The sequence below is a fragment of the Micropterus salmoides genome, unplaced genomic scaffold, assembly GCF_014851395.1.
Source record: "Micropterus salmoides isolate LMB-PRFRI ecotype aquatic unplaced genomic scaffold, ASM1485139v1 Ms_hic_scaffold_11, whole genome shotgun sequence".
Taxonomy (NCBI): Eukaryota; Metazoa; Chordata; class Actinopteri; order Centrarchiformes; family Centrarchidae; genus Micropterus; species Micropterus salmoides.
The window spans coordinates 4,911,096-4,937,496 of NW_024040152.1; the positions used below are offsets into that span (position 1 = coordinate 4,911,096).

At 38.8% G+C, this 26,401-nt stretch overlaps 1 protein-coding gene across 1 annotated transcript; it reads left to right on the forward strand.

Moving 5' to 3' along the window:
• The first annotated feature begins 7,336 nt into the window (after nucleotides 1–7,336).
• ctsk (cathepsin K) lies at nucleotides 7,337–24,130 on the forward strand. The gene is made up of 8 exons (XM_038710522.1): nucleotides 7,337–7,491; nucleotides 8,906–9,029; nucleotides 13,097–13,219; nucleotides 15,064–15,216; nucleotides 19,484–19,702; nucleotides 21,200–21,365; nucleotides 22,919–23,027; nucleotides 23,231–24,130. Exons 2-8 carry the CDS (start codon nucleotides 8,907–8,909, stop codon nucleotides 23,328–23,330), a joined length of 993 nt encoding a protein of 330 aa, XP_038566450.1. The 5' UTR covers nucleotides 7,337–7,491; nucleotide 8,906; the 3' UTR covers nucleotides 23,331–24,130.
• Nucleotides 24,131–26,401: the final 2,271 nt, after the last annotated feature.

Consider the following 26,401-nt stretch of genomic DNA (forward strand, 5'->3'; position numbering starts at 1 on the left):
GGACTGTGACACTTCACTCATTTCATGGACTCATCTGTGACTGGTGGCTCTTGATGCACTGACTTCAGGCTTAGTCCACTGCTTGTGAAGCTCCCCCAAGGTCTTGAATAGGCTTTGCTTGTCAATCCTCTCAAGGCTGCAGTCATCCCTGTTGCTTAAGCACCTTTTCCTACCACTCTTTAACCTTCTACTTAACTTTCCATAAATATGCTTTGATACAGCACTCTGCAAACAGCCCTTTCAGCAATGACCTTCTGTGGCCTTCTGGAGGGTGCAAATGTCTTCTGGACAGCTGTCAAGTCAGAAGTCTTCCCCATGATTGTGACTGTTTGTACTGAACCAGACTGAGAGATTAAAGGCTCTTCTCTGGTTGACATTTCTGTATTCTACTTTCTTTATTCTAATATTCTTATATTTTGAGATATGGACTTTTGATTTCCATGAGCTGTAAACTATAATAATCAAGATTAAAATAAGAAAAGGCCTGAAATATAGAACTATATATGTAATGAATCTGGAATATAGAAAAGTTAAATTACATTAAAAAATGACCTTTTCCACAACATTCAAATTTTCTGAGATTCACCTGTATATGTGAGTACAAATGTTTCATCTAAATCTAAGCTATAATCCAAACATTTTCCCACCAAATATGTAACTATTCCAGTTAATATGGAATATGGAAATATTTCAGTCTCAGGTAAAACATTTTATTTTTTCTTTCTATTTTGTGGAATTGGCAGAAATACACACGTGCACATTATCTTGCTATTATTTTGGACTTTATTTTGATAACATAAAGATTACATTAATGACTGATCAATACATCTAAAGCAGCAGTTTAGGTTTCCTTTTCTCCAGGAATGTGCAGTATTGATTTGTTAAACTCATCAACACAAAAGACAAAAATAGTAAAAAGACCTAAAAGACAATTTATTAAACCTATTGCTTGCTTGGAAAGAATTCAGTTTTTAATCTCACCTGCAGACTCTGCAGACTATCTTTATTTCTAAATATATATATATATATATACATAGCAGTTGACAACAAATTAAGTGCACAACAGGGAACTTTCTGTTTTACTTACACAAAAACATTCACACACATTCAGAAAAAGAAGAAAATCCCAAAACTCTTACAAGAAGTGTATTTACTGTGGTGAAAACAACTTTTGGCCACAGTGAATACACCTCTTGTTTTTCTCTCGACAAATAATCTGAGTTTGGAATGAAATAAACAACACAGTCTAATCTGTTGGAATCAAAACAAGCCTTTTAAACCTCTTTGGTGTCTGCGGTGCTAATCTTTGTACTGGTCAGTTAAAAGTGCACACAGTTAAAATCAGGATTTAAGCCCTCTTGGGCTCTCTCAGTAGATTGGCACAGAGGAAGAATCTCAATTATGTTTTTTAGTGCCTATAACACAATTCATTTCAACAGGGAACACCATTAGAGTTATGTAATCTGTCCCCAAGGGAGTCTTATGGATCAGGAATCCATATAGAAAATGGGATGTCATTCAGAGTTCTCTGCAGTTGCCCCATCGATGTGATGCAAGATTACTTCTTGCTATTACCGTACAGAGCCAACTCAGCCCTGTAATAGCAAGAAGCGGGCATCCCATGATGGCCTGAGTCAGAGTGTTGATCACATGATGGGAGCAGAGGATCCTGGGAGCTCAGCAGTTTTTCAGTTTTGTGGTGGCTTTGGTATGTGTGCAAATGGGAAACAGATGTAGCCTCATAGAGGGGGGAAGAGGAAGGAAAACAGGAATTTGCTGTCAGACAGTGCCTCAGATTACTTTCCAGTACACACAATGAGGAATCTGAGTAGAACAGAAAATGAATCACAATAATAAGATAATCGCACGCCGCTCACATCAGAGCATTTGGATTATAGAAATACATTCTCAACGTCAGCCTTTATAGAGATATTAATAGATTTTCTAACACTGCAGATGAAAATAGTGCAATCGAACGCTTGGTAACCACCTTAGTAAGGAATATTGGATTATAAATCTATCACCGCCTGTAGCCATTCCCCCTTTCATCACGCCACATACACATACATTTACACACAGGTCATGACCTGCTGCTTGTTCGTTGGTGCTGGGGGGGGGGGGGGGGGGGGGGGGGTTGGATGATGGATCAATAGATACACTATCGTATGAGTCTCATTATCTAAAGTGGCCATAGAGGAACCTCGAGAAAGAGTCTTAAAGGATCTTAAAATGCACTCTGCTGCCTGGTGAAATCCAGCGAGCAGACTCTCCAGAAAAAAAAGCACCCATCAATCAGATAGATAGTGAGCTGTCGGTGATGAGAGGCCAGGCCTGGAGCCGTTCGCCGGTGCTGCACTTAACACACCAGAGATCGTGACGCAATGGAGATCTTAGCAGAGCACCAGAGATTGCTTGTGACCTTGAGGGGCGTTGAAGCTGTTAACTTAAGAGAAAGATAGCAGTATTTTTTAAAAATTCTCATCAGTTCATGTTGTTAAGGGCACTGACTGCATTTTACTGTCAGAAAGGTTTTAGACCTTCACCTACAACAAAGTGTTACATTACACACAGGGGAGGAAACAGATTGAAAAATTTAACTCAAAGGCCAAAACCATGCCCCCAAGAGGCAACAATGTTTATTACACCCATTTAGTGACTTACATTGCATTTACTCATTTTGCAGACACTTTTATCCAATGCGACTTACATTTGAGGAACAACATACAAGCATCAAATATAGCACAGATCTACAACTAACAATACATACTAGTAAGAGCTAATAGCACATATCACATCGATGGGGTAAATACCTGGGGAAAGAAATAAGTCGCTCTGGATAAAAGTGTCAGCTAAATGAATAAATGTAAGAGTGCAAAAAGTGCAATCAATACAAGATAACTGTAAGGAAGAAGAATAGATAGAAGAAGATCACGGAAAGTGCATGTTAGATGTTAGGAGTTAGAGGTGTTAGAAGAGGAAGTGTTCTCGGAAGAGATGAGTTTTCAAGACCTTCTTGAAGTTAGAGAGGGACGCCCCTGCTCTGATGGTGTGTGGTAGCTCGTTCCATCATCGTGGTGTCACAGATGAGAATAGCCGGGACTGGGATTGCTTTGTGTGAAGGGATGGCAGAGCCAGGTGGCGTTCGTTGGAGGAGCGCAGCGGCCGAGAAGGAACGTAAACTTGTATTGTGGAGTTTAGACCCAGTAGTCACTCTGTATGCAAGTACAGTGGGGGAAATAAGTATTTGACCCCTTGCTGATTTTGCAGGTTTGCCCAATTACAAAGAATGCAACGATCTATAATTTTAATCATATGTACATTCTAACAGTGAAAGACAGAATCCCAAAGAAAATTCCAGAAAATCACATCATATGAATTTATAAAAATTGATAACCATCTGATGAGGAAAAACAAGTATTTGACCCCCTGGACAAACAGCATGTTAATATTTTGTAGAAAAGCCATTATTGGCCAGCACAGATGTCAAACGGTTTTTATAGTTGGTGACAAGGTTTGTGCACATTTCGGCAGGGATGTTGGCCCACTCCTCCCTGCAGACAGCCTCCAAATCATTCCGGTTCCGAGGTTGTCGCCTGGCAACTCGAATTTTAAGCTCCCTCCAAAGATTTTCAATTGGATTCAGGTCTGGAGACTGGCTAGGCCACTCCAGAACCTTGATGTGCTTCTTCTTCAGCCACTCTTTTGTTGCTTTGGCGGTGTGCTTAGGGTCGTTGTCGTGCTGAAACACCCATCCTCGACCCATCTTCAGCTCTCTCACTGAGGGAAAGAGATGTTGGTCCAGAATTCCACGATACATGGCCCCGTCCATCCTCCCCTCAATACGATGGAGTTGTCCCGTCCCCTTGGCTGAAAAGCACCCCCAAAGCATGATGTTGCCACCACCATGCTTGACGGTGGGGATGGTGTTCTTTGGGTTGTACTCGGTGTTCTTTGCCCTCCAAACACAACGAGTTGCGTTGAGGCCAAAAAGTTCTATTTTGGTCTCATCTGACCACATCACCTTCTTCCAGGCCTCTTCTGAGTCGTCCAGGTGGTGAATGGCGAACTTCATGCGGGCCTGTACATGTTTCTTCTTGAGCAGGGGGACCTTGCGTGCGCTGCAGGATTTCAATCCATGACGGCGTAGTGTGTTACTAACCGTTTCTTTTGTAACTGTGGTCCCAGCTGCCTTCAGTTGATTCATCAGTTCCCCCCTTGTGGTTTTGGGATGATTCCTCACCGTTCGCATGATCAGGGACACCCCACGAGGCGAGATCTTGTGTGGAGGCCCAGACCGAGGGAGGTTGGCGGTGGTGTGGTGCTTCTTCCATTTCCTGATAACTGCACCGACAGTTGATCTTTTCTCTCCAAGTTGCTTTCCGATTCTCTTGTAGCCCATCCCAGCCTTGTGCAGATCAACAATCTTGTCCCTGATGTCCGTAGAAAGCTCTTTGGTCTTGCCCATGGTGCTGATGTTGGATGCTGGTTGTTTGGGTGTTGACAGGTGTCTTTTATACAGGTAACGAGGTGAGGCAGGTGTATTTGATGTAGATAATTGGTTGGGATTGGGGCTGTGTCTTAAAGAAAGACTAACTGGCTTGTAGGAGCCAGAATACTTGCTGTTTGGTAGGGGGTCATATACTTGTTTTTCCTCATCAGATGGTTATCAATTTTTATAAATTCATATGATGTGATTTTCTGGAATTTTCTTTGGGATTCTGTCTTTCACTGTTAGAATGTACATATGATTAAAATTGTATATTATTGCATTCTTTGTAAGTGGGCAAACCTGCAAAATCAGCAAGGGGTCAAATACTTATTTCCCCCACTGTATTAGTGACTTGAATCTGATTTGGGAAGCCATGGGTAGCCAGTGGAGGTCGCACAGAATTAGACCATTAACTCCTAAATTCTGACAGTGTTATGTGTGAAGAACATGTGAAGTGTTTTGTTATTCTTCGTCTTAGAACATGAGTGGATGATGATGATGGCACAAATTATGTATAATGTCTGGCCAGTCGCTTTATGTTGCTCTGGACCAAAGTGTTGAACAGACAAATATACTTACTAACAGACATTAATGAGTCATTCCTAGGCTTCACAGCTGTTTTATTTTTGTGTTTCGGGAGAAATTACTATGTTCAAACAGAAAAAGTGTAAAAATGAAATATTTGAATTATATCAAAATCTGATTTGGATCGAATTTTGCCACAGAACAAACACAGTGAGGCCAGTCACACTCAAAACTCATTGTATTGCTAATCAGCACTTCACATGAAAGCGTCTCCTTGTTATTGAATTATAAGCTGTGGTGTAGTAGCCATAATAGATCTGCTACTGCTCTGGTAAAAGTATAATCAGTACTAAAACTAGCTGTAGTACCACTAAATCCTCTTGTTCATTCAGACCTGATTACATGTATGAGTAACTTGCTGCAACACAGCAATGTATCATGGGACATATGAGGTACACGGGACATTATTATATTTAGACAAGTGACTACATGTGCTAGACTGCTGTGTGACTGTAGCAGTCATACGACATGTTCATATATATATACACAGACGTGACACATTAGACTGTTGACTAACTTCGTGAGGAAGTACGTACGGTATCTACCAAAAAACAGACGATATGTCAGAGAAAATAAATACGGTAAAAATCTATTTTAACTCTAGCGTGGGAATTTATTTAAATAGGTTAATGCTTGTGATCAAATCTTGTATCTTGTGTTCATGTACTAATAATGTTAAATTATTACATTTCAAATGATTTTTCTCGACTTTATTTTTTATTTCATGCTGATCATAAAGTTAGTGGAAATTGTTTTGTTACATCCTTAATGATAATGTCTTTCTCACTGAATCATGGCCTTATGACATGTGATTATAGCCATATTAGCATTCACACGCTGAAACAGCGCCCTCCTGTTTGAAACTGACGTTCCTATGTAAGTTTTGTCCTTTACATCCCTTACGTCACTTAAGTCACTTACATAACTTAGAGCTGGGGTAGGCAATTTATTTCATATGCATTTTTTTTTATAGTTGCAGAAATTCTCTTTACATTCACGTGACTTACATTGGAGCCAGCTTCTTTTAAAGTGTAACATAAAATTGAACATAGCCTACCATCCTGCCTAACAGTAAACATAATATATATCGTAATAAGGTGCACAGAACTGAAGGAAAATGTTGATGCGTAATGTATCAATAAAATGTTCACTAACAACATTTTTTATTTGTTTCCCAATGATATCCACTCTTGCAATACAATACACAATGATACATTTTGTTATGTTTAGTAACTCACAGGACTTGGCTAAGGTTAGGGAAAGATCATTGTGTTGGTTTAAATTTAAAAAAGTTTAAAGACTTGACAAACATACTCACTTCCAACTCTTTACATATGGACGCTTGGTCAAGACCCCTTGATGTTGCTTTTTATTGCCCTGAGTACCCCCTTTAGTTTAGAGTAAGGCACACTGGTCAAGTTAGCAACGTTTAATATGCAATGTCCGGTCAAGTTGGCATTAATAGATATGCATCATCCAGTAAGAATTTCAAAGTAAAACTAGTGGGTAACATTGTGAAACGGCACAATTTGGTTAGGTTTAGGCACTTAAACTACTTGGTTAGGTTTAGGAAAACATCATTGTTTGGGTTAAAATATGTGTGTTACGTACATAGGTTATGTGCACTGACGTTTTTGTTTCACATGGAAAAAGAACACCAGTCTGGTTTCTGGCCCAACCACCTCTTTACTCTGACTTTTCTGTTGTTTATATACTACACCAGTTTTAAGCATTCATAAATGACACTACAGGGCTTCCTCCAGTGAGTTAATATACACTGAGGGACCTACCAGTGCGTTACAAACTGACGCCAAGGCGTCTTGACCATTCGTTGACCACATGTGACTACTTGGGAGTGAGAACCGGTTGTTTTACTTTATTAGCATTTATCCAAAACCACAATCTTTTCCTAAACTTGACTAAAGTGCTTTTGTTGCCAATACCTAACAGACTGGACTCGGTCTATACATGTGGTACAATATAGAACTTTCTTCAGTACAGAACAATGTCACCAAGGCCTCAAGGTTCATCCATTCAACTACATTAGATATAGAAATATTCTTTGAAATGATTCAGCATAGACCTGAAAGCAAACTATTGTAAAATTTAAAGATAAAACATTCTTGTTCTAAACACATGTTCATGTTTTACAATGATCTGATAAATAATAGAAGCAGCAGAGCGCTAAGTTCAGTGCCAGCCTCTGTAGCCTGTGTAATCTGACACCTGACATCATCTGGTTTATTCAACTGAAACCAGATGTAATTCCTCAGCCTGGAAAACAAGAAACTCCTCCCCAGACCAGGAGCTCCCATTTTACTTCCTCAAAATTCAACCGATATAAACTCACACTCTGACTGACTCTGACAGTGTTAGACTCAGAGGACTTCGCGAACTCTTTGACTATTGGACTTAAGGTAAAGTTTATTGTTTACTGATTTCCTGGTAAAGAGTTTTAGTTTCAGTTTTGTGAATCTTTCTCTTGAACAGGGGTAGTTTTAGAGTTAGTAAAAATCAGTCTTTGAATGGACTTTGTACTAAAGGTAAACTAAAATGCATGTAATGAAGTGAGCTGAACAAAAACTATACAGAACTCACTTCATTACATGCATTGACTTACCAGGAAAGACTTGACTCTTAAGATTTCTTCCCTTTGAATTTAGGCTTGGATAAAGTATTTTTGCCCGCTAAGAAAGCAATTAGTCTTAATAGGATTAGGATTAGAGAATGATTTTGACCCAGTTGCACCTTAACAGAAAGAGTTTTGGTAGTCAGAGCTGCAGTGTTAACCTATGCAGAGTTAACGTGGCAAATTCAAGGAAAAAAACATGATTTAATTTCCTAAAACAAAAAGACCTCACTGGAGAGAATTCTTCTGACTCATGCAGTAATAGAGCACAGAGCGCATATGTTTTGGATTAACTGTAAATGATTTGCATAGATCACAAAACCCTGCTATTTAAATCATAGAATTTCCATCAAATCAACCAAGGGTGAAGCCATACTACATATAATCAATGTGTGTAGGAAGCAGACAGCGTAAAGCAGTTAAGCTCGCACAGCCTCCAAGGAACCGGTTCGTTTTCTGCCTTCAGTTTAGTTCAACTTAACAGGTCGATGACCTTTATTGGAAATAATGGATGCAAATGCAGATTAAAAGTAGGATGTGGTAAAAACAAGGGAGAAACAGGGCGAAGTTGATGAATGACAGATGGCAGGAAAGCAGAGATAAGCAAAAGTGGAAAGTGTCTGAATCCCTGAAAAGAGAACTTTTCTGACAACAACAAAAAGTTAAGCTACAGTGTGTAGTTCACCAAAGTTTGATTCTTTACCTGGTGTCTGGGACTCATATCTTTGGAATGAAGCTGCTGATGTTCGTAGCAATATTTTACCCAGACTAATGGAATATAAAAAAGACCTCTCAGAACAGCAGTTGTTTCATATCACTGACTTGAGTACTGTTTTTTCCCCTCCAAATCAGGTGTTTTAGAGCTGTGGGAAAAATGTGTAAAACTCATTGAAACCATCATGTGACAGTAAACCACTCAACAGAAACGTATACAAAGTGATGTTTCATTTTAGATCCGTTTTACTTACTGTGGGGGTTTGAGTTTCACACCTGACTGAAAAAAATTCCAGCCCTGTTGTACATTCCCCTGGTGACCTGTCTGTTCAGTTCTGTGCAGCTAAGTTACTCTTGAAATGAATTACAAAAACAACGTTTAAACAAAGTTCCAGCCAGCACTCTAATCTTAGTAAACATTCTTATGTGTATCTGAGACTGATTTGGTGTACATAATAATGAGCTTTTGTGTGTTGTTGTTCTTTCAGGATGTTGCAGTGTGTCTGTGTGTTGCTGCTGGCAGCCTCGGCTCTGGGCCGCCTGGATGAAGCCTCTATGGACATCCAGTGGGAACAGTGGAAGGTCACACACATGAAGGAATACAATGGCCTGGTCAGTGTCTTCTAGTGTGTACCGTGTATGAAAGTTTTAAACATATAAAATAAAAACAGAATATAATAGTATATGTAGGATAATTAGGATGGTAGTCATCGTAAGGGCTTTAGTAAGTGGCACTTAACACCTGGTGCTAATTTCCACCTGTTAAAAGGGAGTTGCTCAGGGTGAGAAATCAATGGGTGTCTAAAATTATAAAAGGGAAAGTCTAGACCTGCTCTATATGAAAATGACCTGAGATAACTGCTATGATCTGGTGCTATATAAATACAATTGAAATGAATTAGCAAGCCAATCACATATTTATTGATAGATGATATGTTTGGGTTTCGTTTTTGCCAAACACTCCTATCCTTGAAAACACTATTTTTCGCACATCGCAACTGTGCTAAAATCTAAACACACAATCATTACCCTTCTTGAAATTGAATTCTTTGTAACAACTATGTTATTGGTTTTCTGGAGAGCACAGTCTCTTACTTTTGGATGTTTGCCTCAGGTGGGGAAAACATGATTGCACAACTTTATACTGATAATGAAAAGGAAAGGTCCGAGACAAATAAAACCCCTGTACTTGTTTAGAGTTGCATACACAAATGAAGCCTCATATTTTTATTAACAGACCACAGTCCACATCTGAACGCCTGATGGGAAACATAATTGTCTTCTTGTTCTGACTTTGTGTGCAAACTACTGAGAACTGCAAAGAATGAAAATCTTTTCTCAGGATGCCACTCCCATGATGCATAGCTGGAGTCTCGGTTGTTTTAGAGGAAAAGTGTACCACAGTGAACAATTTCCTTTTCCTATGCCAACTTTCAAATTCTTCATCAGTGTGTGTGTGTGTGAATGTTTAGATGCGTGTCTAGCTCTTGTGTGCCCTCTTCTCTCTGTCTCTCTCTTTGTGCTTCAGTAAATTGTTCAACATGTGGACATCTTTGTGTTTGATTCACCGTCTGTCTGCAGCTGAGTCAGTTTAACAGCCATTCATTTCAGTGTTAGTCTCCTATCTCTCAGCTGGTCGGTTTCTGCTGCCGCCAATCTGGTGGATATTTTTATTGGAGGACACAGCTCTGTTGAGAGAACATTAAACAGAGCCTCGCAGGAGTTTTAAGTAACTTGATGCCAATATCAAATCTCCATTTGGTTGGCTTTGTTGTTCTTTTGTTTTGCCAACAATCAGTGTTAGGTTGGTATGTGTGGGGTCTTATTTTTTTCATTTGAAAAACACAGGTCATTATACAGGATGAAAATGGAGGTGGAGGGTTTATTGTTGATGACAAGATAATAACAGCAAGGTAAACGGTTGGTTAGTCAGATTTTGTGACTATTCACACCAACTGGAACATCTGAAATTTGGGTTTGTGTTTTGATTAATTGCAGAGGCAAGCGGTTAAAAATGGACAAAAAGTGCTATGGGCAACCTTGTCAAGTTCCTTTTGTTGCTCAATTGGTAGAGAGTAATATCTATTGGTCATTCGCAGAGGGAGTATTTGTTTTTGTTTTCCCCAAAGTGCCCCAACAACCAACCAAGTGCTGTAAGTGCCTCATCATAAACATAAAAGCTTATTTATTCTTTGACCAGCAGTTCACCACCAGTTGCTATAGTGAGTGGAATAATGTATTGCAAGGGTTGATGTTGTTGGAAAATCATATAAATACTTATAAATACAAATATGTTCAGTATCCATATATTGTGACGTAAGCCAGGCGGAAATACTTTTCTTTCAAAACACATTTGATGTTGCAAATTAATAGAACACAAACATGAATTTTGGGAGACATGTAATAGCCAAGATAACATGGTTCCCTTTTGTTCTGCTCTAGTTATGATTACAGAGTTTCAGTCGCCACCAATATGATTAGAATCTGAATATTAACGAAGCGTGGAAACAAATTCATTTAAAAAGAAGAGGCTAGCCATAATTTGGGTCATATACATACACAGTCAATTTTCAGATGTCAACAAACAAAAAAGCTCTATCTTTTTAAAACATTATTCTTTCTGGTTTGACTTTGGTGATGTGGAAGAGATACCCTAACCCTCCAAGATCCACATCCCACATCACTAACGTCTGACAATACAGTTGAAATATCCTCTATCAAAACAAGAATCAATGTCATCTAACATCATCAACTGCAAATCTTAAACACATATGTTTAAACGTATCACCGTGTTTTTCTTTTTCCAGATATACAAGACACTCGGTACTGTAAATAATATGAACAATGTCAAAGAAAAGCAAGAAATGTGAGGCCGTCACTGGTTGCTCTACTTCCTTGTTTTGGCCCAGAGAAGCAAGACAGATGGAGTTAGAGAACAGAGAATCAAAAGTAAAGCAGGACATGCACAATGAGAATTTACAGTGACTTAGTCTTTCTCATCCTCAGCCAATAATTCAGAAAAGTTCATTTTCAAAAGGCTGTACACCCACTTTTGCAAAAATGCCTTTGTCTATTTATTTACTTTGATTCAGAGGTCTTGTTAAGGCTTAACCAGGCAAATACAGAAATACCTACCTGGCTTATAAACTGAAATCCCATGGGCAAAAACATCTCCTTAATTAAGATTTCAAATGAGAGTGGAAACGCCACTTACCTTTGACTCAAAATATAGAGTCAAAGCGAGTGAAGTTTCCAGTTTCCCTGTTGCTAAAATGCTCAGTCTTCTTCTTTTCTTTGTTCTACTTCCTGGCTGTAAAAAAGGAAGGAAATGTAGTTTAGCTGGCATTAAACCAGAGCCGACCACAAATTTACCTCCTGACCGCTCAGTGAGCATCTGTTTTCACGTCGCTCTTCGCCGCCGGCTAGAGGTCACCACTCCACAGCTGTGGAGTGTGTGTGTGTGTGTGTGTGTTTCTGTGTGTGTAAAGACGCATGTGTGCAGTTTATTTAGAGTGCTGCATGTGCCTGGGTTCATGTACAGTAGTGTGTGTTTAAGTTATTTTTATCTGTATTTGCTTGTTCATGCTTGCATTTATTTGACAGTGTGGGTTCATATGATCATTAGTGCTGTATTATTTACATTCCTGTGTAGTCAGCAGAAAAGACTCTCTCTCTCTCTAATGGTAACTTTAATCAGTATTCCACCAACAGCTCCTCTAATTCAACCCTCCTTGAACTGACATCACTGTAATAGACTGTGCATCATTTGCATTTTCCATTACTGGAATGGATATCAAGACAGAAATAATGATTGTTGTTATGCTAATAGTTGTTAAGACCACGAATACTAAGTAGAGCATGGATGTTTTAGGTAACCAACAAGCACTTGGATGTATCTTATTGCCATGTTGTGACAGATGTCAACAGCGTGCATATAAATGAAAGTCAGTCTCTTATCATGACACATACGTACAGATGGAAATTTTCTAAAAATAAAGGATAAAGTAATATTTTAACACAAATTACAATTGCATTGGACAGTTATGTTGCTGAAAAACTGTACGTGAGAACATTGTTATGTGGAAGTGCACTGTTTAATTGGCCTAATTAATGAACACGGGGCTCTAATACAGACAGGCTTCCTTTCCAATTAAAACGTAAAATTGCCCTATTTGCCCAGATTAATTTCTTTGAGCTGTCAGGTGTTAACACAGGAAGGAAGGAAGGAAGGAAGGAAGGAAGGAAGGACAGGAAACTTAAAAACTTAAGATTGAAATACAGGAGATAAAAGAATCTGCATATGTTATGACCTCCTTATGAAGCCCATCACTGTCAGCTAAAAGAAAATGGCTGGTGACTCCATAACTGCGACCCTTTTGAGGTACTGGATCCTCCAGAGTTCACATTTCTGGACTTAATCTGCTATAAAATGTTTTAACGCCTCCTGCAAATGTCAGAAATACAGATTTAAATTGTCTGAATATCCCATACGCTACTCAGTTGTTTAATGATACCTTCAGGTGATACTGTCAACTTTGTGTTCAGGTGTTTATGGAAGCCAGACATAGACTCCACTGTTTGTTCCTGCTAATCTCATTCTACACAGCATCTGGCTAATTTGAAAGCTTCTTAAAGAAGGGTGATTCTGTCAAAGTGACACATGTGCTTGTCTGTCTCAGGATGAAGAGGGGATCCGCAGGGCCATTTGGGAGAAGAACATGCGTATGATTGAAGCCCACAATGAGGAGGCAGCGCTGGGTATACACTCCTACGAGCTGGGGATGAACCACCTGGGCGACATGGTAAGTCTGAGGCGCTTCTGCATGCCAGAGGCCACACTTCTCCTATCTTATCTCAACCTGTTTAATGCCAGAGTACATGATATCAGTCAAATAATATCCCAATCCATAACCCAATTGCAGACATCGGATTTATCCCATGTAGTGTGTGTCATAGTGGAACGCAACCACATCTGTCTGTAGGACTCTTCACAAGGCCCTGACAGAAAGACTAGCATGGTGCGCAAGTTAAGAAAAAAAAACACAAACTAAGATTGGTTGATATTTGGTGTATGGTCTGACATGTTTCTCACTAAATCAGCGGTGCTATAATCATCTAATCTGAGTGTAATGAGCATCTTGAAAGACATCAATGTGATGTAGTCTGATCCCAGCCTAATCCATATGGCAGTATCTGTATTTTGGCCCATAAGAATTACTAAAATTATTATTAGCTGATTAATCAATAATCGTTGCAGCTCTGGAAATCAATAAGCATTGAGCCGCTTTCAACTACAGTCTGAACAGTCTCACTGTGTATCCAAAGCACAAGCTGAGATCCAGCTGCCATTAGCAAATGTAGCTAGTAATAATTGATCTTTCTGCTCAGCACATTCATTAGGGAAAGTTCTGCTTCATTCTCCCACATTCCCACAGTCTCACATTATACACATGAAACTAAACGTGCTACATTTTCAGGTGTGTAGTAAAACTTTCTGAAGTAAAACTCCTAAGTGTCAGAGATCCATAATTTAATCAGCAGTTGCGGCTTTTAGCTGCTGTCATCTCAGCAGTTTATATGCTTCTCTCATGAATGCTGCAGCCCACTGAGGTCAAACAAAATGGGTCTGCTGTCCTTAAATCACCTGTTGTCAGTGACTTGTATGGCAGAGTGGGTCATGACTGACGGTTGTTTTTGCATCAAGATGCCGGATGAACAAGCTGTACATAAAAAATTGGTGGAAAGTAAAATGCATAAAATACAACACGCCAGTGCTTGGGCTTATTTATTAGTGACAGGAACATGTATACACATTCAAATTCTGGATAAATGACCAATTTCATGTTTATGTAGAACAGGTGGTGGGAAAATGGTGTTTTCCATTTTCATTTTGACTGAAAGCACTTAAGTGAAATGAAAGAAATTAACAGATGGTCTGTATTTCTTCCGTTAATGATCTTCCTGCTTACAGACTGAGCTGTAATGAAAGCACTGGGGCATTCTGATGATAGTTAATGGCAGGATTCTTTTAAAGCAATTGCTAAATATCGTATAACCAGCAGCTTCACTGTGAAAGCCAGCAAACTACGCAGGAGTTACTTATTTCAGTTCCTCTTTTGCTTTTCATATCCTCCTCGTCTGCTTCTGCTTTATTGGCATTGTTTTGTAAATTGTGTAGATTTTTTATTTGCACTTTTATGCCTGCATAAGCATGGTGTCCCTTTTTGGCATTGGCACAGTACAGAAAAATGACATTTCACTTTGGAGTAAACTGTGTTAAACCCACCTTTCCATGAAATACTTTTCATCCTCCATCACCCTGCTGAAACAAATCCTCCTCTCATATCTCCTTTTACTTTTGTTCTTGTCTTATGTCTAAAAATAAATCATATCTGCCTCTCTTCTCTTATCTGTCTCAAAACATTTCTGTCTCACAAAATTCTTCCAGGCAAGGAAAGTTTCATACCCTCCGCTGTCAGGGTGATACAATCTGTGACCCTTAACTTCTGGACTTCTTATTTCTTGTAATGTTTTGATCAATAAACTCAACCTGCTGTTGCAATCTTTTGTAAAGTATCTGAATGAAAGCATCAGAAACATCCCCAGAACATGATGCAAAATGTTAATTGTTTCTCTGTCCATGCAGACGTCAGAGGAAGTGGCCGAGAAGATGACCGGCCTGCTGGTCCCGATGGACCACGAGCGCAGCTTCACCATGGCTCTGGATGACAAGGTGTCCAAGCTTCCCAAATCTGTTGACTACCGCAAGAAGGGCATGGTGACTCCAGTGAAGAACCAGGTCAGAGATCATCTAGCACTAGCACACATCTCACCCCTCGTGTATTTAGTAACCACTACATGAATTGTTATAACATAAAAATTGTTCCTTATTATATCCAGTTCATGAGAGCTTTGAGATTTAGTTGTTTTTTGGTAGACAACCAGCTGCACACAAAACAGTGTAGTTCAGACATACATTTGTCCTTGAAGCATTCTCTTGTAAAATCAAAATATATTTGAAATCACTTCTCGTAAAGTCTAAACCTCACCTTTATGAGGCAAAAAGGCCTTTTTTCACAGCAGGCATTTTGACTTATCATAGATTATTATGGTGTATGAAAAATGTGATTTATTTTCACAAAAGTGAGAACGTTTCTTTTTATACACTCTATTTTGATTTAACAAGAGAAAAGACTTGGACGGATGAACTGAAGGTGAATGCACATCTTGTTAACTCCCCCACCTCCGTTAGAGAGCAGTCTATAAGCTTTTCAATACTGTCTCAGAAATTAGGAGAAACTGGCAAGCATGAGCCACAGTAGTCAAAGTACTGAAATCCACAAAAAGAAATGTATTCATGAATGTAACCAGTCTTCTTAAGGTAATGCTGGAAAATCCCACAGGTCGAATCTGTTGAGTCTTACACAGGTGGTAGAAGCTGATAAAGTTCAAGTTAGTTCATGAATAGGGAAGTGGAAGAACCTGTTGGTAGACTCTATTTCATCTTCACATGTCTGGCAGAAAGGAGAGATGACAATTAACTAAATCAATCATCAGAACACAAGTTATGACAACTGAGATCACATGATAGAAGCATTACATTTCAGTAAGCACAGCGACCAAAACAGACCTGGAACATGAGATGACATTAGACCCAGACTGAAATTACTGTATCATAGTGCATTCGAATGATATCAGAAACAATGTTTCGAGAAGGAGGAAGTTATTGTATTGTGGAAGCTGGCATGTTCCTGTCGATAGTTTTCCAGGTAACCGAAATAGAAGATAGTTATCTACAGATAATAGTTCAGCTGGGTTTTGGCATGTGACAGTGTTTGTTTGAGGTTGGGAAAGGTTCCCAGGGCTGTTTATAGGCATGTTTGAGAAGGAAGCAAAAAGCTTCATTGATTTCTGCAGTGAAATGTGGCTGAAGCAAAATTAATGACATTAGTGGGAACATATAACAAAATGATAATGATATAACGAATGTAAACTGTGGAAATATTAAAAAAGAAATGTGATTTAAGCACACGAACATGACAGAAATCTACAATTATCAGCATATAAAAACTATGAATAATAATAATGCAGAACAATTATTAATATGTTGATATTTTCACATACAAAACTTGTAACTTCATATTTTTCAGCCTTTAACATGTCCTGGACATACAAGGTTTGCACCCAACAGCTTAATGCGCTAATTTGAACGAAAATATTTAAAAACATTCTCCAACATGTGCGAGTGGTGCTGTGGCCTTCTCCAGAGAGCAGCAGCATTGACTTCAGAGTATGTGGTGAATATTTTCGCTTGTCAAAAAAAGACCAAAAGCTTTCAGAAAAATACCTGAAAACAGCCTCCATTTTTCCCCCAGTTGCAACCTTACTTCATGCTCCATAAAAGCAAACAACCCCAGTTAGAGTACAATCACGTATCATGCCGGAGGAAACAGTCTGTTCTCACTGCCAATGGTCTTTGAAAACAAAACAATGGGTTTGGTTATTAGATGTAATTAGTCATCATGAGTGGAATGGACAGCCGGGCCTTGTTTATGCAAAAAAGAGTCGAGCAGAACAGGAAGCACATATATACATAAGTATATAAATATGGCATACACCTGTGCTTTCTGCTAAAAGGCAGATTAGCAGCAGAATGATGCATGAATGTCAGTACTAACCCTGAAGCTCAGGAGGCTCAGCGTGGTTAATAGTCAGTTTACAATGGAAATGTTCATGTGCTGTTTTGCTCTACTTAATATATAATGTTAGTCATTTGTTTTTGCTTGGGTTTTGTTTTTACCGTGATGCAAACACCTACATTATTTTGTAGCCAACATTTATTTTGTCCACAAGTAGGCATCCAGAAAGAGATATGCAATTTTTTTTTACCCTGCACAATTTTTTTTTAGAAACATTTATTTTAGCTGAATTTAGAAGTAGTCAGGATACATTTAAGCATGCAATTTATTTATTTTTATTTAATTCAATTGTGCATTAAAATGCAGTATTTTGTATTTCAGTTTAAATATAAATAATCCCTGTAATTGTAACGCCAGTTTATGTGTCAGATGTTATCGCCCTCTGATGGATTAAAATCAAACTGCAGCTATAAACAGGAATTATTGAGCTGCTCCTGTGCTTCCTTTCGTCATGAATTATGCAGCAGACTGACTGCACTCTGTGCATACAGAGCTCTGATGCTTCCTCCCCAGCTCCTTTTATGATGACTGAATAGTGTTTTGATGTTTTGTTTGTTTCTGGCAAATTTCAGCTATACCAGAGCTCAAAGCCACCTTCAGAAAACCCCCCGTGATACTGATGCGATTACATATTTACAAAGTTTTTAATTGGAGCAAGTCAGAGCAGCAGAATGTCAGAATGTTTTCCTAGAGGAGGAACAGCTGAGGTGTTTTAACTCGAAGGCAAGAGTTTATAGTCAGACAAGGACAAGTTTTACCACTTTATGACTGAGAGAGCATGAACACAGAAGCTCTGTTCTTCAGCACAGACCAGGAATCCAGTTCTTTAAGGAAAACAGGTTTAACATACGGGAATTCATAATAATCTCTATCAGATGTGAACTCAAATAGCTACTAGTTAGTTTGGGGCCTGTTTAAATTGGCCTTCAGGTAAGTCAGTGTGACATGAGGTGTACCTAAGATACTACATGGCTAAATGTAAGTGGTCACCTGAACATTACACCCATATGCGATTGCTGAAGATGTAATACCAGTTTTCAACCAGATGTTGGAACCTGGCTACAGGTATTTGCTCCTATTCAGCCACAAAGGCATTGGTGGCAACACTGACACTGGTGATCTGGTCTGGCTCATAGTTGGTGTTCCAGTACATCCCAAAGGTGTTGGATGCAGTGTAGATCAGGGCTCTGTGCAGACCAGTAAAGTTCGTCCATACCAAGGTGGAAATATCATTTCTTTTATGTAGCTGGATTTAGGTACAGGGGCCCTGGAAAAGGAAAGCGCCCAAAGTTGGCATAAAGGACACTGTTGTCTAAAACAGTCGTTTACAATCTTTTTCTGCTTGTGACCCCTTAAAACAAAGGTTACCTGTCAATGCTGGTTACATTTGACAGTTGGTTTTTACCAGTTCAACCAAAGACTTTTCCCCCCCTTTATGTTATTTTTTTGGAAGTGGTAGGAATAATGACAAGAAATACTAATTCACGTAGTAATTCACTTGATAGAAACTAGGCTAAATAAATCTCACCAAAACCGCCTTGGCTAGTCTTTCCACTGTTTCAACAATCATCAGTTATAGTATGGTCAACATAAACCCTTAATTCACAGAATGTCCACATACTTTTGGCCACACTGTGTATTTATGGTAGAACATAACATGCATGTATAAAATAACATGCTCAAAGTGAGTCATTTAACTGGGTTTCAGTGGAGCGCCGCACTGTCCCATGATGATGTGTTGTCAAAGCCTGCCTCCCAGTGGACAGACAAGGGAAGACACAAACTAGACAGCTTCTTGTTTTTTCATGTCACATTAATCAGTTTGATTTCCCTGGGGGGGTTGAGATGCTGTTGATTATTGATTAATCTGCAAATTATTTTCTAAATGAATCATCTGGGATATAAAATGTCAACAATACAGATTGTTTTTTTTCCAAAAGTCCATGGTGCTGTCTTCAGATGACTTGTTTTGACTTACAAACAATTCAAAACCCAAAGATATTCAGATCACTTCAAAATCAGACAAAGAAGAGCAGCAAATCATCACAACTAGGACAGTTTTGGCATTTTTGCTGGGGAAAAATGTGACTTAATGATTCATTCATTTTCTTTCTATCAACAAATCCATTCACTGATTGATTGTTTCAGCTCTGATCCCAACCAGCTGTGTTCTTTTTTCCTTATAAATTAACACCTGGATAAAAATACATTGAATTATCTTATCTTTATTCTTCTTTTATACCATCTAAACAGCCACATGTCTTTGAGTCAAAACTCGTTTTTCTTCAGGTTTTCATGCATTTTAGTTTTTCTTGCTTCATCAAACTAAACCCCTCACTCTCCTCTCTTTCATCATTCTACTCACAGGGTTCCTGTGGCTCCTGTTGGGCCTTCAGCTCAGCCGGGGCCCTGGAGGGCCAGTTGGCCAAGCAGACGGGTAAGCTGATAGACCTCAGTCCCCAGAACCTGGTGGACTGCGTCACAGAGAACGACGGCTGCGGAGGAGGCTACATGACCAATGCCTTCAAGTACGTGCAGGAAAACGGAGGCATCGACTCTGACGAGGCCTACCCATACATCGGAGAGGTAAGAAAGCCTCACTGCCATACATATGAAGTTAACTAAGAAATATCATATTATCCTAGACTTGTGTTTAGTCATCAACTATCATGTGTCCTGAGACTAGGTTCACCACATTCGTGAACATTTCATTTTTCTTTCCTGCCACGTGTTAACACTTATTCCCCTGCTGTTGTTGGTGTAACATCCTGTTCTGTGGCCACAAATCACATCTAAAGCAAAACTTAAAAACGTGATGATTGTCAGGGAAGTTCTGGAGTTATAAGCATATTTTTCAAACAGATGTGTATCATGATACACGTTTTTAGATTCAGGGTGACTTACACAGATTCTATTAATTTGGGGGGTCTTGCAAGAAACAAGCCGAGGTATCCTTACTTTCAGCCCCAAGAGTCAGTTTGTTTAAACCAATATAAAAACATGTAAAAAGTGTAAAAAAGTACTGCAGGCAGATTTTGTTACCTTTGGACACAGCCAAGCTAGCTCTTTCCCCTCGTTTCTGGTCTTTATGCTAAGCTAAGCGTTTGCTGGCTCAGTTTTGTATTGAACCATAGTATTAATTGAACGTACAAGCATGAAAGTGTAATTGAAGCTAATAGTGTTACTCCCAAAACTGAACTAATCGTTTAAGATGTTAGTTTTAAATTACACTAAATACCCAGCAGTCTTACTAAAAACAAAATGACAACAACTTCCAGAAATCAGCTGCAGACACAGACTGAAACCACAGTGGTCAACGGTTCCTCACTTGGCTTTCAGGATCTCACACTTGGGCCAGTCACATGTCAACACACAAAGAAAAAAAATCACCCCATTCAAGTGACATTACTGGAGGTGACTTAGCAGAAATGATAAAGTAGAACGTCCTCCATTTTCTTACAGAGCAAACAGTATTTCCTCCTTAGTCATCTATTAAAGTGAAAAGGAAGTACAGCTGTCTGGTAATGATGTTTGCCCTTTGTTTGGATACCAGGAATGTACTGAGGCTGTTATCAGACACGCCATGTGAAATGTGCACGTGACAGTGAAATCACAAGGTTCAACATTTTATTTTAAAGGCCATTTATCTGACCTTTGTTTTTTGTTAATGAATTATTCGTTTGGACTATAAAACATCAGACAACAGAGGAAAATTCACAATTTGCCAGAGCCTAATAGGACGTCATCAAACATCTTTTTATTTTGTCCACAACCCCAAAATATGCAATTTACTTCAGTGTTAGACAAGGAAAAGCAGCAAATTTTCACATATGATAACCAGGAAACCTTCAAATGTTTGGTGCTCTGGTTTTTATTTGATTTTCTCTGGCTCGACTAATTGATTAATCGAGCTCTACATCTCTGTACATTTGTCTTTGTTATTCTTCCTTTTTTTTATACATACCTTAGAGCATCTTAAAGTATTTAGGGTGGTACCAATGACCACACTGTGTGTAATTACCTGATGTCACATTAAGGAATATACATTTTCATTGTTTTCCTTTTCCTTTGTCTTGTGTGCAGGATCAGCCGTGCCGTTACAATTCATCAGGCATGGCAGCCCAGTGCAAAGGCTACAAGGAGGTCCCAGTGGGCGACGAGCATGCGCTGGCTGTCGCACTGTATAAAGTGGGTCCAGTATCGGTGGGCATCGACGCCACGCTGAGCACCTTCCAGTTCTACACCAAAGGTGAACTGTTCAGACTTTTTTTTCTGCTAACAGGCACAAAATTACCAATCCATTTTTATGATATGTATTATTTCATGCAAGTAGTTGGTAAATGAGACAAATGACAAATGAAATGGTTATCCGTTCCATGCTGCTGCAAGCCTGTTAACCAGGTCTAACCAGACAAACCACATCACACCAATCTTCCTTTGGCTCCCTGTGAGGTTCAGGATTCAGTTTATAGAGCCCTGCATGGTCAGGCCACTGGGCATATTTCCAACCTGCTTCGCCTGTGTACCACTTGGCCACTTAGGTCTTCAGACCAGGTGTAGCTGCTCCACGCACTTAACTGAAAACTAGAGGTGATAAGTGCATTTAAAGTGGTGGCAATTTTATGTTGTTGTTGCTTTTGTTTTGTTGTTGTCTCTTATTATACATTGGCTTTATTATTCTTTATTGGCCTTATTATTTATTATTTATTTATCTGAAGGGTGCCATATTGAATAAACTTTACTTGGCTATTTACTTACATCACAATATGCTACTTTACAGCAAGCAAAGGTGACTGGATTAACACTCACAACACATTTTGTGATAGGGATTTTCTTGTTTAAGAAGAGTGTAGTTGAAAATGTGCTAACGCGATTTAAAGGTCCATTCCCATCAATTGTAATTATTAGCTCTTTAATTATAGATGATTCTAAAAGACTATCCTTTTCTACAGCAGTGAATGCTTCTCGATGTAGCTCAACTAAAATGTCAATAAGGATTTCATTTTTGACAGGGCAGTGTAGTTTTCCATACAGCAGCAGGGCACAGTGAAAGAAGTTTGTCAACTTAATGAGAAGTTAGAGGTGTGCAGCCTGTCGCCTGCAGCTCTTCATCTAACAGATCGCTGTGGCGTTTTGTTCCATTACTCCCCGACGTATTTCAAACTGATGACACTGACAAGAAAATGACCAAAATGGCCATTGTCTTGTTTTGTAGATGAATTTTTGATGAACGACCGCGGTTAGCTCTAACCACAGAGACAAATGCTGTCAAAGTGAAGCAGCAGCAATTGGATGTTCGGTTTGCATTAGTAGTAACTTAATATAGCTCTGATACAGTTTAAAGAGAGCAACTAGTAAACAGTGAGGCTGATATTACTGAGATAAAACTGTGCTGGATTACATGCATGCAGCATTCTCATGTGAATGCCTTATATTTAGGCAGGTAATCTGAACGGTGTGAATGGCTAAATGTAATATATCGGGAGATAATTACTTTATGTTTTTTGATAATTCAGGATTTTTCCACCAGAATGTTCTTCCTAGCAGTGTGGAGAGGTCTTTAAAAGTATTTTTGACTTTAATGTTGGGAAATATAGAAAATAAAACAAAACAGTTAGCTGCATAAATAAAACAATGAAAAATGCATCACCATTTTAACCTGATTCAAATTAATATTCATTTTCAAAAAGGGAAAGCAACATAGAAATTGTATTAGCTACACGTGTATTACATGTTGGTTCAGTGCTATACTTCCAGGATTTATCCTCTTCACCTCACTCTTCTTCTCCTTGCATGGCCCAGGTATTTACTACGACCGCAACTGTAACAAAGACGACATCAATCACGCCGTGCTGGCAGTGGGCTATGGAGTCAACACCAAGGGGAAGAAGTTCTGGATTATCAAGAACAGGTGGGTCATGTCACCTGGCATCAGGTGGCTCATAAGGCTGCCAAAATGAAACGACAGGTTCTTTATTAGTGTAGTGTTGATTTGATGCCTTCTGTAGGTGACAAACTGATGAGCTGGAATGCTGTTGACTCCTGGCGATGCTCAGCCACTCTCATGTCTCTTTCTTTCCATCTGTTTCCTCATCTTTTGTCTTTCCCTGACAGCTGGGGCGAGGGCTGGGGCAAAAATGGCTTCATCCTGATGGCACGCAACCGTGGCAACCTCTGCGGCATCGCCAACCTCGCCAGCTACCCCACTATGTGAAGAGACTAGCGTGAAGCTCAGAGGAAGACAAGGGTGGACGTAGGGGCTTTGCTCAGACTACTACACACACAAATACACTTGGAAATGTACACAGAGTTCATTCCAACATGTCAGCAACCACTACAAAAAATTAATGAAAGGTTTACCTTTATCATATATATACATATATATCCATATTTTGGATTATCCATACAGTAAAAATAAATTAATGTAGGACTTTTGGAATGAACCTTCTCCAATGATAAAAAGGGCTAAATGTTGAGAAGTGTTGGATCCCAATGTCCAAAAAAATGTCTAAATGGGACGTTTGGTCATCTTGAATAAATTGAAGCACTTTAAACCCCTTAAGTCTTTCGGTTTAATCTCCGAACCAGCCGACCTCCACTTTTGTCTGCTTCATAAAGAAACACATACAGTTTTAGTACCTCCAGGTGTTAGTAACCCTACCCTACATCACCGGTTGGCTTTGCGTCAAAGTGCCAATTTGAATCTACAAACCTACCAGGCACAACCAACATTTCACCGGATTTGACTTGTAGTCAGTGACAGTTTCATTCCCTAGCTTTAATTACAGTTTGTGTGCAAACTAACAGAGTTTAGATTCAGTGTGACAGGAAACATTGCTGGGCAATGGGACCTCCTCCTTTCCTGTTGACGCAGAGTCACTTCCTTTAGAATTTTAACCAGTTCTTCTCTTGATCGTGTCGACTTTTGGTGTTTTTGTTCTGTTCAGCACTTTTCTGATGATCAAACGGTAAAGTGATGTTTTCTATGATATTGAATAAAGGTTTCATTTTGAAGTTGAGTGCCTCATTTGTATTCTTCATACTAATTCAAACAAACAAAGAAAATATCAGCTGCTATAAGCAAGCTATATGAGCTACAGCAAATAGCATTTTGTAATGAAAATTTCAATTGACTGGTTCCTGTACAAACACTGTAAAGTCTGATACATACTATATACACCCAATGATTTGATGTTAAGAGTTCACTTTATGATGCAATGACAGACCTTTTTGCCCCACCAGCTACCAAACAATAACACAATGTTTAGGTGACAATAATGTCCTGTGGTTTTCTAAATTTAGTTCAGTAAATATGTGATGCCTGACAGTATATACCGAAAACAACATGCCATCTTTAAACACTGCTGTAATAATAGTAAAGGGTTCATTTGGTGTATTTATAAGAAACTCATCACAGGATCCAGTTTGTCAAAGTAGTCTAATTTTATCAAACAAGAACATATCTGATTTAGAAGTATCAGTTGCTTTCTAAGAATATATGCTATATTGCAGTGATAGGCAAATAGTTGCCAGTAAGCCAAATCGTTTGCATGACTTTTCACAAATCTACTGTAGATAAAAATGCAAATACTATAATAATAATCTTGTATCTTGCAATGTCTAATAGGTTGCATGTTGTTGTACTAAAGTCTGTATTTTACCATACAGTAGCTTCAGTAGCAGTATTCCATGGTGTCATACACAATATGTACAAATGTTATATACAATGTATTATATAAGTGCAAAGCATGTAGTATAAACATAATCTTACACACTATTTGTCAGTGGCTATATAATACTAATCAAACACCAAATATTTATATTCACAGCAACATATTTACAAATTTGACTTTTATATGATTGTTATTGATTTAAGTTCCTGTGGTAGCAGAATGGGTTTAACCATCCGTCCATCCCACACTTTGGTCCAGAGAACTCATCAACATCTGACCTCCTGACCTTTTAGCCAGCGTCCTACACTTTAGTGCAGGATCACATATGCCTGCTGCTACTGACTGCATTCCCAAGACATCTCCAGTGCAGTCATGCTCCCCAGACCTTGAATCCTAACATCTTTTGTGACCTTCCTGACCTTTCTTATTGCACCCCATCATACCAGAGATTTCAATTTTACACCAGAAATATGAAAATCTATTAAGCAGTTTGCCATGAAATAAGAAACATATTCATTCCCCCTGTGTTGGAGGAGTGTTTTTCATTTCCATTTCTCCAGCCTCAGGACAAATTGTCAACTTTGCTGACAGGATATCTCATAATCTCACTTTATGTAATATACTAAGCACCTTAAATCCTGTTGAAATCCTTAGTTTCTTTAGTGTTGCACAATTTTATATTGTGAAGTGCAATGCATATCACAGTATATGGACTGCTACTGCAGACTTAAAAAAATATGAACTTTTTTAACTTTAAGAAATAGTGTAGACACTAATTACTCCTAATTAATTGTTTCAATTTATAATAATATAATATAATAATACAACTTTTGCTCATTCTTCATATACTCAGCAAAAGAAGAGCACTGTATTTTAAAGATAATTCTGTAAGATTTCAAATAACTTTACAGATCTTTATTGTAAAGGATGTAAATAATGTATTCCATGCTTGTTCAATGAACCATAAAAAATGAATGAACATGCACCTGTGGAACAGTCGGCACTGACAGCATTTAGACGGTAGGAAATTAAGGTCACAGTTATAACTTAGAACGCTAAAGAGACCTTTCTAGTGACTCTGAAAAACTCAAAAGTAAGATGCCCACTGTCCCTGCATGCTGCAAGGAGGCATTAGGACTGAAGATGTTGCCAGGCCAATAAATTGCAATTTCTGTACTGTGAGATGCTTAAGAAAGCACCACAGGGGGGACAGGAAGGACAGCTGATCGCAATGGCGTCACTTTGTGTTGACAAGTGGTGGGGACATAGGGGCTCAGTTTAGGGCTGTGAAGAGACACTTAGCTCGCAAGATGTCACGATAAGCGATGTTAGGTTCACGTAAACTAAACGAAAAGATCCTTAAACAGTGTTTTAACGATATCCTCAATGTCAACATTGTGTCTGGGGAGACCTCTCCCAGGAAATTTTGATCATGAAACACTTCATTTGCTGCTTTCTCGTGAATGTTTCTGCAACAATGGTGGAAATGTATTATTTTTTATGTAAAAGGAAACACAAAATTCGGGAAGCAAACATTTTAAAATATATAAATATAACAAAATCAGCCATTTCAAAACGTGTCCCCAGCGTCCCCAGTGTAAATGAGTGGCAG